This window comes from Ranitomeya variabilis, chromosome 1 (assembly GCF_051348905.1).
Source record: "Ranitomeya variabilis isolate aRanVar5 chromosome 1, aRanVar5.hap1, whole genome shotgun sequence".
In the NCBI taxonomy this organism is placed as follows: domain Eukaryota; kingdom Metazoa; phylum Chordata; class Amphibia; order Anura; family Dendrobatidae; genus Ranitomeya; species Ranitomeya variabilis.
In genome coordinates this window covers 979,771,863-979,785,520 of record NC_135232.1, presented here as the reverse complement: position 1 = coordinate 979,785,520, position 13,658 = coordinate 979,771,863, and the positions used below count along the sequence as shown (strand labels likewise).

General features: G+C 40.3%; 1 protein-coding gene across 5 annotated transcripts in view; it reads right to left on the bottom strand.

Annotated features, from left to right (window-relative positions):
• Positions 1-13,658, bottom strand: part of GRIA2 (glutamate ionotropic receptor AMPA type subunit 2) — a 351,551-nt gene that overhangs the window by 120,672 nt on the left and 217,221 nt on the right. For all 5 annotated transcript variants that reach the window (XR_013219998.1, XR_013219999.1, XM_077279404.1 and 2 more), the window contains exon 6: positions 6,330-6,491. Coding sequence is in view for 3 of the 5 variants with exons in the window: in XM_077279404.1 (XP_077135519.1) it covers positions 6,330-6,491 (162 nt within the window). In the remaining 2 variants the exon portion in view is untranslated. The remainder of the gene's footprint in view (positions 1-6,329; positions 6,492-13,658) is intronic.

Genomic DNA, 13,658 nt, shown 5'->3' with positions numbered 1-13,658 from the left:
CTGAAATTACGTCACGGCTTGCTGTGATTGGTCGCGTCGCAGTCACATGGGCGGCACGCAACCAATCACAAGCTGTGACGTAATTTTAAAAATGCGCGCGTCTCCTGCCTCCCGTGACGTCACGGATTGTGATTGGTCGCGTCGCCCATGTGACCGCGACGCGACCAATCACAAGCCGGAACGTAATTTTAAATTCCTGAATGCCTAGAATTGCCTGTGATTGGTCACGTCGCGGCCACATGGGCGGCACGCGACCAATCACAAGCCGTGACGTCACGGAAGTAAAAGCGCGCATTTTAAGCAAAGAACGCTGCCGGTTCTCTCGGTGAGGTCCAGGCTGCGTCGGAGAGGTGAGTATAGCAATATTTTTTATTTTAATTCTTAATTTTACACATTAATGTTGTTTCGATACCGATACCCGATACCACAAAAGTATCGGATCTCGGTATCGGAATTCCGATACCCGCAAGTATCGGCCGATACCCGATACTTGCGGTATCGGAATGCTCAACACTAGCTGCGACAAGAAAATCTAAATCTCCGAGCACTAAAAAATACTTGGAGGACCCCTGAGCATGCTCGAGAAATCTCGAGTAATGAGTATATTCACTCATCACTAATGGCCAGACATTCTCCTTCAGGATTTTTTGGTAGTCAGCAGAATTCATGTTTCCATTTACCACAGCTAGTCTTCAAGGTCCTGAAGCAGTAAGACCAAAACACTACCACCACCATGTTTTACTGTTGGCATGATGTTCCTTTTATGAAATGCTGTGTTACTTCTACGCCAGATGTAATGGGACATACACCTTCCAAAAAGTTCAACTTTTCTTTCGGCAGTCCACAGAGTATTCTCCTAAAAGTCTAGGTGATCATCAAGATGTTTTCTGGCAAAACTGAGACGAGCCTTTATGTTCTTACTGCTCAGCAGTAGTTTTCATTTAGGAACTCTGCCATGCAGACCATTTTGCCCATTCTCTTTCTTATGGTGGTGTCACAAACCTTACAGAGTCAAGTGAGGCCTGCTGTTCTTTGGATGTTGTTGTGGGGTCTTTTGTGACCTCTTGGTTGAGTTGTCGCTGCACTCTTCAGGTAATTTTGGTCAGTCGGCCACTACTGGGATGGTTCACCACTGTTCCATGTTATTGACATTTGTTGATAATGGCTCTCACTGTGGTTCACTGGAGTCTCAAAGCTTTAGAACCTTTTCTGGACTGATATATCTTAATTACTTTGTTTCTAATTTGTTTCAGAATTTCTATGGCTTACGGCATGATGTCTAGTGTTTGAGGATATTTTGGTCTACTTCACTTTGTCATGCATGTCCTATTTAAGTGATTTCTTGATTGAAAACAAATGTGACAGTAATCAGGCCTGCGAGTGGCTAGGGAATTTGAACTCAGCTTTCCAAAGATGTGATAAATCACAGATAATTTATGTATTTTCACACAAGGCCCTGTAGGTTTGGATTTAATTTTCCCTTAATAATAAAGACCTTCATTTAAACACTGCATTTTGTATTTACTTATGTTTTCCTTGTCTAATACTTAACCCCTTTCTGCCATCGGACGGAATAGTATGTCCGATGGCAGAACCCCCACTTTGATGCGGGTTCCGTTGGAGAGCCCACATCAAATCCGGGGCATGTCAGCTGTTTTGAACAGCTGACATGTGCCTGCAATAGGCACGGGTGGAATCGTGATCCGCCTGTGCCTATTAACTCGTTAAATGCTGCTGTCAAACTCTGACAGCGGCATTTAACCAGCGCTTCTGGCCATCGGGCCGGAAATGCGCGCATCGCTGACCCCATCACGTGATGAGGGGTCAGCGATGCGTCGGATGTTGATGACATATTGCTGAGAATAGCAATGCAGTAAGTCTGCTACAGATCTGAGCATCGCTCCTAAGTAGCAGAGCCGATCAAGCTATGCCAGCTTCTAGCCTCACATGGAGGCCATTGAAGCATGGCAAAAGTAAAAAAAAATGTTTTAAAAAATATGAAAAAAATAAATAAATAAATTAAAGTTCAAATCACCCCCCTTTCGCCCCATTCAAAATAAAACAATAAAACAAATCAAACATACACATATTTAGTATCGCTGGGCTCAGAATCGCCCGATCTATCAATAAAAAAAAGGCTTAACCTGATCGCTAAATGGCGTAGCAAGAAAAAAAAATTTAAAACACCAGAATTACGTGTTTTTATCGCCGCAACATTGGATTACAATGCATTAACGGGCAATCTAAAGAACATATCTGCACCAAAATGGTATGATTAAAAATGTAAGCTCGGCATGCAAAAAATAAGTCATCACCCGACCCAAGATCATGAAAAATGGAGACGCTACGGGTCTCGGTAAATTGCGCCATTTTTTTTTTTTAGCAAAGTTTGGAATTTTTTTTTACCACGTAGATAAAAAAAGAACCTAGACATGTTTGGTGTCTATGAACTCGCAATGACATGTAGAATTATAGTGGCCGACCAGTTTTAGCATTTAGTGAACCTAGCAAAAAAGCCAAACAAAAAACCAGTGTGGGATTGCACTTTTTTTGCAATTTCACCGCACTTGGGATTTTTTTCCCATTTTCTAGGACACGACATGGTAAAACCAATGGTATCCTTTAAAAGTACAACGCGTCCCGCAAAAAATAAGCCCTCACATGGCCATATTAACGGAAAAATAAAAAATATATGGCTCTGGGAAGGAGGGGAGTGAAAAACGAAAACGTAAAACCAAAAAAGCTCCGGGGGTTAAGGGGCTAAATTTACTTGGTGGGCTGAAACATTTAAGTGTGACAAACATCCAAAAAAATAAGACATCATTAAGGGGGCAGACATTTTTTTCACGCCACCGTGTGTGTGTGTGTATATATATATATATATATATATATATATATATATATATATATATATATATATATATATATATATATACGCACATATAAATGTATAAGGTTCTCTTGTACCAAAATCATACTAGTTTGAGGAGTAAACCCAAAATACAGATTGCAAGACCAATCCTTACAATATGACACTATGTTATTACATTTCTATGAATTATTACAGCCATTTAAGGGTAGTTGGAAGAAAATGTATAATGACATGTCTTTCAATTACCCTACATAAGAGCGTATTAGCGTTCCAACTACACTTTTTTCAAATTAAATATCGCCCAAAGACCACTTGTCATATTAATTAGTGGATAAGAATATAATCAGCTATAATTGCCTATTTCACATACCTTTTCTGGAAACAAAGAAAGCTGTATGTAACAGAGACTTGGGCCTAGAGCCTTGCTACATTATTCTTAAAGGGAATCTGTCACCAGGTATTTGCCATCTAATCTGAAAGCAACATAAGAGACAAAGAAACTGATCCAGTGATGTGTCACTTATTGGTTTGCTTGCTGCAGTTTTTATCTATCACTGCTTTATTAGCAGGAGATTATCGCTAGAGGACTAGTAAAACTGCTGCCAAGTAGTCTCCATATTCAGGAGCACTGTGTAACCCTGCCCTCACCATTGATTGGCAGCTTTCAGTGCTTGGGTCGAAAGCTGCCAATCAGTAGTGTGGGTGGGATTATACAAAGCTCCACATTCAGAGAACTGGTAGATCTATAGGAGATAAAAATAAGCAGTTTATCAAAGCTTTGGAAAGCAGCCCAGTAAATGATACATCACTGGAATCAGGATCTCTACCCCTACATAATGCTGCTCATAGATTCCTGATGACAGATTCCCTTTCAGTAGAGATTCTAACTTTCAATTACAATGACAAGCTTCACAACTGTCATCTTTCATATATTAGATATATTTAAAAAAATGTTCCTGTGCTGAGATAATCTTATACATGTGCCCCTGCTGTGTACTGTGTAATGGCTGTGTCTGACTATGCAGTAACATGGTCTGATCATACCTCAGCTCCCGGGCAGGGGAGGGCGCAAAAGAGTATACAGATATTACAGCACGGGATCACAGCTGATTCTTTTTGTGAGGTAAAACATTTCCCTGCCTGTTTTGAAAAAATATTTTACCTCAAAGAAATAATTATTTGTGATCCCGTGCTGTAATATCTGTATACTCTTTTGCGTGCCCCCCTGCCCATGAGCTGTGGTATGATCAGACCATGTTCCTGCACGGTCAGACTCAGCCATTACACAGCACACAGCAGAGGCACATTTATAAGATTATCTCAGCACAGGAACATTTTTTTAAACATATCTAATTGTGGAAATTATTATTATTCCAAGATCTATTGATTAAAATGAATTTTGTTTATGGGGCAACTTCTTGAAGCATTTGGCTCAGTTAAGCTTGCCGCCACCAGCAGCCATGCTATGAAAGGTGCAGGTACTTTATAACTACTTTTACTGCAACAAAGCTCCGTATTGGTAAACGTGATTAGTTATAAACTATGCAATTGTGTCACATCATAAGTGATGATTCTTTTTAATTACCATGAAATCCTGGAGCTTAATAATGACTCCGTTTTATCTCTTAAGTACATACTTTTCTTTTTTTTTTGTTCTCAATATGTAAAATCAAGAGCAAAAGGAACATAAAAGAAGAATATTAAAGGATTATAGGGTAATTCAGTTGAGGTATCCATTATGCTTGGCTATAAGCAACTGATGCATTTACTTGGGTATTTTCAACAAATGCCTTATAACAAGCCACTAGAGATGAGCGGGTCTTCCGAAATTCGAATTTGACGACTTTGCCAAATTTTCCAAAATGTGCCAAATAAATCCACATGTATTTATCTGCTCTCTGATGCTTCTGCAGTGTGGGAAATAGTACCGGCAAAGAATCTCAAAATGTTTGAGTTTGAATGAAAACACAAATTTTAGGAAATTAGACTCAAACTTGACCGTCCGCAAAATTATTCACTCAGCTCTACAGGCCACCAATGATAGCATTCCTCTTACAAGCAAAATTGTGTAATTTTTCCCATCATTTCCTCAAATATGTTGAATTCACAGATTTCAAATGTAGAATTTTTGCTAAATCATAGGTATTTGTAAAGTTTTATGTCATTGTGAGGTCTTTTGTCAGTCAAGATCTGAGTCTTCAATATGTTATTTTCTTAAACATTTTAAATAGTTAAACCTGTGTCATGAAATATATTCCCATCATCAGCATTTGTTACAGAACTTTCTGTAATTTAAACATTACAAAACAGCATTCTTACCTCAACACCTACATTAAAGCCACCTCCCCCCAGATGCCCATGGGTACAGTGTGAAAACACTGATCACCACTTCCAGACCTCCAACATGGAGAAGGTCCCATGATAAACCCGTGTGTGATCTCTTTTATACAGGGAATTCTGCTACCTATATCTATATCTAAGCAAAGAAGCACTGTTCATAAGATGAAAAGCTGCAAAAATACATACTATTTTTCTATAAAGCAAATAAACAAAAGCATTTAAAAAACCTCCATGTAAATCCAATGTAAAGCCACATGCACATGTTGAGTATTTGGTGAATTTTTACCTCAGAATTTGTAAGTCAAAATCAGGAGTGGAACAGTCAGAGGAAAAGTATAATAGAAACATGTGCACCACTTCTGCATTTTTAGCCCACTCCTGTTGTTGACTTACAGATACTGAGGTAAAATACTGACCAAATACTCATCGTGCGCACGTGACCTAAGGGAATGTTCACATGAGACTTTTTTTTATTTTAAACAGGGTAATTGGTGCATTACATACTGATACCAGTATAATCAATGAGAACTGATAATGAGTTTTTTTTTCTACGCGTATCTTGAGCCTTGAGGTGCAGAATGTCAATTCTTCCAACGTCTTTAAAGCGCTTTTCACCCATTCAAATGAATGGGAGAAAAATGCAGGTAAAAAATCCCCAAGAAATGCTTGTAAAAACACAACAATAGCAAGTAGAATTTTACTTTCCACCACTCTGTTTTTTGGTACAGAAAAACAAGTGAGGCCAAGTCCACATGTTGAGAATTTGGTGAGTTTTTTACCTCAGTACAGTATGTGTAAGCCAAAACCAGGAGTGGGTGATAAATACAGAAGTGGTGACGTGTTTCTAATATACTTTTCCTCTGATTGTTCCACTCCTGGTTTTGTCTTACAAATACTGAGGTAATATACTGACCAAATACATGTGGCCTTTAAGTGAACGTGCCATATGGCTCATATTGATTGAGTGCACTAAGCTCTTCCATTGGTATTACACACACATTTCTTACAGTTTACTTTGCAATTTATGAAACAAGAACATATAGATTTTTTTGTAATATCCATATCTCCACATAATTTACTATTAAGATATTTCTGATCAATTTACACTTTTTTGTACCTTAATTGTTGAAGTATGTGCACCAGGATATTCCTTTTCTTCTAATGTTGACCAACGCTGAATGAATTTCGAAACTGCAGGGTCATCATAGTCAACAATCTGAAATCCAGAAACATTGGCTCCTCCAAACTGTATTTTTGATAAATCTCCATCTGTGAAGCCCTATATGAAGAAAATGTATCAATTATACATTTACTCAGTTAAAGGACCTTTCACACACAATGTAACAGTGGCTGCAAAGCTGCATACAAAGTTTTAGTTGTTTTTTTAATTTTTGGATCTAAGTTCTTGAGAAATTAGCAATCAAAATATTTGACATCTAATTAGTGAACTTTTATTAAGACCAAGTGTTTGTTATTAAATAGATTTCACTGGTGGCGTGTACCTCTTCTCCCTGTATAAATTGCTACCTAATAACACTGAACAAAAGCTATTAGCTCATCAGGTGCAAAAAACCCGTTTTATTCTGGTCTGCAGCCACTATTATTACATTGTGAGTCCAGTTCGGCATGAAATACTTGGTGAAAGGTCCTCTCGAAAACTTCTGCAGACATTTTAATAAATAGAGATTCCTTCAAGCCAAAGATATTAATATAGCACATTCAGTTTCTGTAGATAATATTGTGCTTTAAAAAATGGAAATATAAGAGAAAAATAGGTCTAAAATGTGACAAAAAATCAATATATAGTTAGCTTAGTGGAACAAAATGATATATCATAGGGGAAGGCGAATCAGTCAGCTAAATGGATATCACAGCGTTCATTGCAATTTAAGAGGTTATTTTTCCTGAGATCACAATTTACACCCTGTCCCAAAATCAGTGAAAAATGTCTGATTAATAAGGGTCCCGCCACTTACATTTTTACTGTTCAGGCAAAAAAGGGCCTTTTTGAATATGTAAACGTTGCACATGCGTTGCGATGCCTAATTGAAAAGTCTAAAAAATTGTGATCTATCTCAATCAGTCCTATAGACTTTGAAAACAGAACGACTGCTTTGTTTAAATGGAAGATAAGGGGCCAACAATTTCTTGATTGATGGGTGTCCCAGTGTGAACAGGTCATGTGTTGCTTATAAATTTGTGTTATTTATAAGTATGTGCCCCCATGCATTTTTACTAGATGTTATGATTTCTGTTTCTTGCTTTATCTGTGCTGGGTGATTCACAAAATATAGTTTATTTCATTGTAGCTATAAAAAATGTCTTGCTTTATATATCGTAGAATAACTTTTATATGGCGAGGTATTACAAATATTGAAATTTCAAAGCGTTGATGAGAAGCTCAGAAATCAATCTATATTTCATATCTACTGTAGATGGGATTTTGATCCAGGGATATATGCTGATTACCATATTTAGGGGCAGGAGACATTTTTTTTCCTTACATAAAAACAATTGACAATTATTGTACTTCATTGCATTTTCCTTCTCCAGATCAGCACTATAGAATAGTAAGTTAAACTAGATGAAATTGTTTTTTTTTGTTTTGTTTTGTTATTATCTTTGTGACCAGGCCAAAATGTTCAAAATCTGATGTGTCATTTTATGTGGCAAAAACTCTGGAAAGTTTCAATACATCCCAGTGATTTTGAGAATGTTTTTTAGTGACATATTGTATTTTATGTTAGTAGTAAATTTAGGTTTAAATGTTTTGCATTTATTTATAAAAAAAAAATCAGACATTTAATAAAAACGTAAAAAAAAAGTGCAATTTTCATACTTGTTTTAATTGTTTTACCTTTATTTCAGATAGTTATAATACACATAGTTAACAAAGAATATTACCTTATATCTACCTTACATTAACACCATTAGTCAAAAGTTCTTTCATTTTGATAGGATGTTAAAAAGGTATACAAATTTTGCATTAATATTTCATTTGTTCATGGAAATTTGTAAAACTTATTTTTGGGGGGGACCTATTCAGCTTTGCAGTGACTCTGGGGGTCCTATATACTGGAAAACCCAAAATGTGATACCATTTTAAAAACTGAACCCCTCAACATATTCAAAACTACTGTCAGGTAGTTTATTTTCCCTTCAGGTGCTTTTTAGGAATAAAAAGCAAAACGGAATTACAGATTTTATTTTTCCATCTAAAATGTTGCTAACATTTGAACAGACCATTAAGGTACCTTCACACTAAACGATTTACCAACGATCACGACCAGCGATACGACCTGGCCGTGATCGTTGGTAAGTCGTTGTGTGGTCGCTGGGGAGCTGTCACACAGACAGCTCTCTCCAGCGACGACCAACGACCAGGGGAAGGACTTCGGCATCGTTGAAACTGTCTTCAACGATGCCAAAGTCCCCCTGCAGCACCCGGGTAACCAGGGTAAACATCGGGTTACTAAGTGCAGGGCCGCGCTTAGTAACCCAATATTTACCCTGGTTACCATTGTAAAAGTAAAAAAAAAAAAAAACACTACATACTCACATTCTGATGTCTGTCACGTCCCCCGCCGGCGTCCACAGGGTTAAAACTGCTTTCGGCAGGAGTGCTTGCTAATGCTGCGCTGCTGCCAAGAGCTTCCCTGCACCGTTGTGCTCTGCTTTACGGCCAGCGCTGACACAGTCAGTGCAGGAAGCTCTCGGCAGCAGCGCAGCATTAGCAAGCGCTTAGTAACCCGATGTTTACCCTGGTTACAAGTGAACACATCGCTGGATCGGCGTCACACACGCCGATCCACTGATGACAGCGGGTGATCAGCGACGAAATAAAGTTCTGGACTTCTAGCTCCGACCAGCGATATCACAGCGGGATCCTGATCGCTGCTGCGTGTCAAACACAACGGGATCGCTATCCAGGATGCTGCAACGTCACGGATCGCTGTCGTTCTCGTTGGAAAGTTGCTCAGTGTGAAGGTACCTTTAAAGCTGGCAAGCCCTAGGGGTCCATTACTTGGTCTTGGATTGCAATGATAAGTATCAGGACCACACAATCACGATTACAGGGTGGCGAAGGGGTTAAAGAGGGAACACTCATGTTCTTTAAGCCAACTAAATTCCATTGCCACCACCAATCGTCACTGATGCAGTAGGGTGTCAGCTATTGTGCACACCTGACAGCATTTTCACCCATTCGGGGGTGCTATTCTCTTATATCTCAGGTCAGTAAAAAGACATATTCATGGCCACTAAGGGGTTACATGGCCATGTTCTGTACCAACATGGATCGTAGCTGATGCAGCAGGGTGTCAGCTGTAATGTGACAGTTGTTGTATTTTCACCCAACGGGGAATGCTAGTCTATTAGATCTCAGGTCAGTAAAAAGATGTATTAGTGGCCACTAGGGGGCTACATGGCCGTATTCAGAGACAGCACGGATCGTGGCTGATGCAACAAGGTATCAAATATAGTGTACAGCTGACAGATTCTGCATTTTCACCCATTGGTGTGATAGCATTCTGTTACCTGAGGTTCATTAAAAAGATGTATTGGTGGCCAGTAAGAGGTTACTTTTTTATCAAATCAGTACTTCAGTGAAATTGCACTTCATGTATAGAAACAAGGGCTTTTAGGCTGCCATTACAAGAATGACTACAAAGGAATGACCTTTATGTTGGTCCAACACAGCATGAATTTATTCTAATTAAATGGGAGTGAAAGTAAAGGAGGAATGGCAAAAAATATTTATTTAACCCCTTAGTGACCAAGCCAAATTTGTCCTTAATAACCAAACCAATTTTTACAATTCTGACCACTGTCAATTTATGAGGTTTCAGCTCTGGAAAGCTTCAACGTATCCCACTGATTCTGTTTTTTCGTGATATATTGTACTTCATGTTAGTGGTAAAATTTCTTCTATATGACTTGCTTTTATTTATGAAAAAAACTAAAATTTGGCAAAAATTTTGAAAATTTGGCAATTTTCAAACTCTTAATTTTTGTGCACTTAAATCAGAGAGTTGTCACACAAAATAGTTAATAAATAACATTTCCTATATGTCTAATTACATCAGCACAATTTTGGAAACATATTTTTTTTCTTAGGAAGTTATAAGGGTTAAAAGTTGACCAGTGATTTCTCATTTTTCCAACAAAATTTACAAAATCATTTTTTTAGGGGCCACCTCACATTTAAAGTGATATCATTCTAAAAATTGCACCCCTCAACTCGCTCAAAACCACATTCAAGAAGTTTATTAACCTTTCATGTACTTCACGAGTACTAAAGCAATGTGGAAGAAAAAAATGAACATTTTACTTTTTTCACTAAAATTTACTTTAGACCCAAACTTTTTTATTTTCACAAGGGTACAAGGAGAAAATAGACCACAAAATTTGTTGTGCAATTTCTCCAGAGTACGCCGATAGCCCATATATGAGGAAAAACCACTGTTTGGGCGCACGGCAGAGCTCAGAACGGAGGGAGCACCGTTTGACTTTTTGAACACAAAATTGGCTGGAATCAATGGCAGGCGCCATGTCACATTTGGAGACCTCCTGAAGTACCTAAACAGTGGAAACCCCCCAATTCTAACTCTAACCTTAACACAGCCCTACCACTGACCCTAATCCCAATTCTAATTACAACCCTAACCCCAACACCATCCTAATCCCAACCATAACCACAACACAACTGTAACCCTAACACAACCATATTCCCAACACATCCCTGTCCCCAACACAACCTTAACCCCAACACAACCCTAACCCCAACACCACAACCGTAACCCCAACACCACAACCGTAACCTGTTATGATCCTTAATGGCTGAGGATCACAAATAGACCAGCAAGTGAATAAACTAAGGACAAGCTCTAGGGAGATGGTAACTGGACTGATCGCAAATCTGAACCTATCCAAAACAACTAGAGGTAGCTGGTGAACGTGCCTAAAAAATTCCTAGACGTTTCGAGCCAGCCTGAGGAACTAGCTACCCCTAAAGAGAAAGAAAGACCTCGCTTGCCTCCAGAGAAATAATCCCCAAAGATATAGAAGCCCCCAACAAATATTAATGGTGAAGTAAGAAGAAGGCACATACATAGGGATGAAATCAGATTCAGCAAAAGAGGCCCACTAGTACTAGAAAGCAGAAAATAGAGCAGGGGTCTATGCGATCAATAAAAAACCCTTACAAAATATCCATCCTGAGATTTCAAGAACCCACACACCAACTAACGGTGTGTGGGGAGAAACTCAGCCCACTAGAGCAACCAGCAAGCGAGGGAATTACATTTTAGCAAGCTGGAACAGAAAACATGAAAAACACTGCTGATCAAAAAATGAACAAACAAAACTTAGCTTGAGCTGGATGGACTGGGAGCAAGGTAGTCAGAAGGAATCTGAGAAGCACTGATTACATCGACAGCCGGCAACAAGTGGAAGTAAAACAGAGCTAAATAGGAACCTCCCAGAGGATAACGAACCAGCTGATAGCCAGAGACCAGCAGGATAACAGACAAAGCCACCAGGGGGAGCCCAAAGCAAAAGTTACACCATACCACCAGTGACCACAAGAGGGAGCCTGAACACAGAGTTCACAACAGTACCCCCCCCTTGAGGAGGGGTCACCGAACCCTCATGAAAACCGCCAGGGCGATCAGGATGAGCCACATGGAAGGCACGAACCAAATCGACCGCATGAACATCAGAGGCGACAACCCAAGAATTATCCTCCTGACCATAGCCCTTCCATTTAACCAAATACTGGAGCCTCCGTCTAGAAATACGAGAATCCAAGATCTTCTCCACCACGTATTCCAATTCTCCCTCAACCAGCACCGGGGCAGGAGGCTCAACCGGAGGAACCACAGGCACCACATACCTCCGCAACAACGAGCGATGGAACACATTATGAATAGCAAATGATGCTGGGAGGTCCAGACGAAATGACACAGGGCCAAGGACTTCCAGAATCTTATAAGGACCGATAAACCGAGGCTTGAACTTAGGAGAGGAGACCTTCATAGGAACGAAGCGAGAAGACAACCACACCAAGTCCCCAACGCGAAGTCGGGGACCCACACAGCGACGGCGGTTGGCAAAGAGCTGAGCCTTCTCTTGAGACAGCTTCAAATTGTCCATCACATGATTCCAAATCTGATACAACCTATCAACCACAACATCCACTCCAGGACAGTCAGAAGGCTCCACCTGACCCGAGGAAAAACGGGGATGAAACCCCGAATTACAAAAAAAAGGAGAAACCAAAGTAGCAGAACTAGCCCGATTATTAAGGGCAAACTCGGCCAACGGCAAAAAAGTAACCCAGTCGTCCTGATCAGCAGAAACAAAACATCTTAAATAAGTCTCCAAGGTCTGGTTAGGTCGCTCGGTTTGGCCATTCGTCTGAGGATGGAAGGCCGACGAAAAAGACAAATCAATGCCCAATTTAGCACAAAAGGTCCGCCAAAATCTAGACACAAACTGGGATCCTCTGTCAGAAACAATGTTCTCAGGAATCCCGTGCAAACGAACCACATTTTGAAAAAACAGTGGAACCAACTCGGAGGAGGAAGGCAACTTAGGCAAGGGCACCAAATGGACCATCTTAGAAAAACGATCACACACCACCCAGATGACAGACATTCTCTGAGAGACAGGGAGATCAGAAATAAAATCCATGGAAATGTGCGTCCAAGGCCTCTTCGGGACAGGCAAAGGTAACAGCAAACCACTGGCTCGAGAACAGCAAGGCTTAGCCCGAGCACAAATTCCACAAGACTGCACAAAGGAACGCACATCCCGCGACAAGGAAGGCCACCAAAAAGACCTGGCCACCAAGTCTCTGGTACCAAATATTCCAGGATGGCCTGCCAACACCGAAGAATGAACCTCGGAGATGACTCTGTTGGTCCATCTATCCGGGACAAACAGTCTCTCCGGTGGACAGCGATCAGGTCTATCCGCCTGAAACTCTTGAAGCACACGTCGCAAATCTGGGGAGATGGCAGACAAAATCACCCCTTCGCTAAGGATACCAGCCAGCTCTGAATCTCCAGGAGAGTCAGGCACAAAACTCCTAGAAAGAGCATCAGCCTTCACATTCTTCGAACCAGGCAGGTACGAGACCACGAAATCAAAACGAGAGAAAAACAACGACCAACGAGCCTGTCTGGGATTCAGCCGTTTGGCCGACTCGAGATAAATCAAATTCTTGTGATCACTCAAGACCACCACACGATGCTTAGCTCCCTCGAGCCAATGTCGCCACTCCTCAAATGCCCACTTCATAGCCAACAACTCCCGATTACCGACATCATAATTCTGCTCGGCAGGCGAAAACTTTCTTGAAAAGAAAGCACATGGCTTCATCACAGAGTCATCGGAGCTTCTCTGCGACAAAACAGCCCCCGCTCCAATCTCGGAAGCATCAACC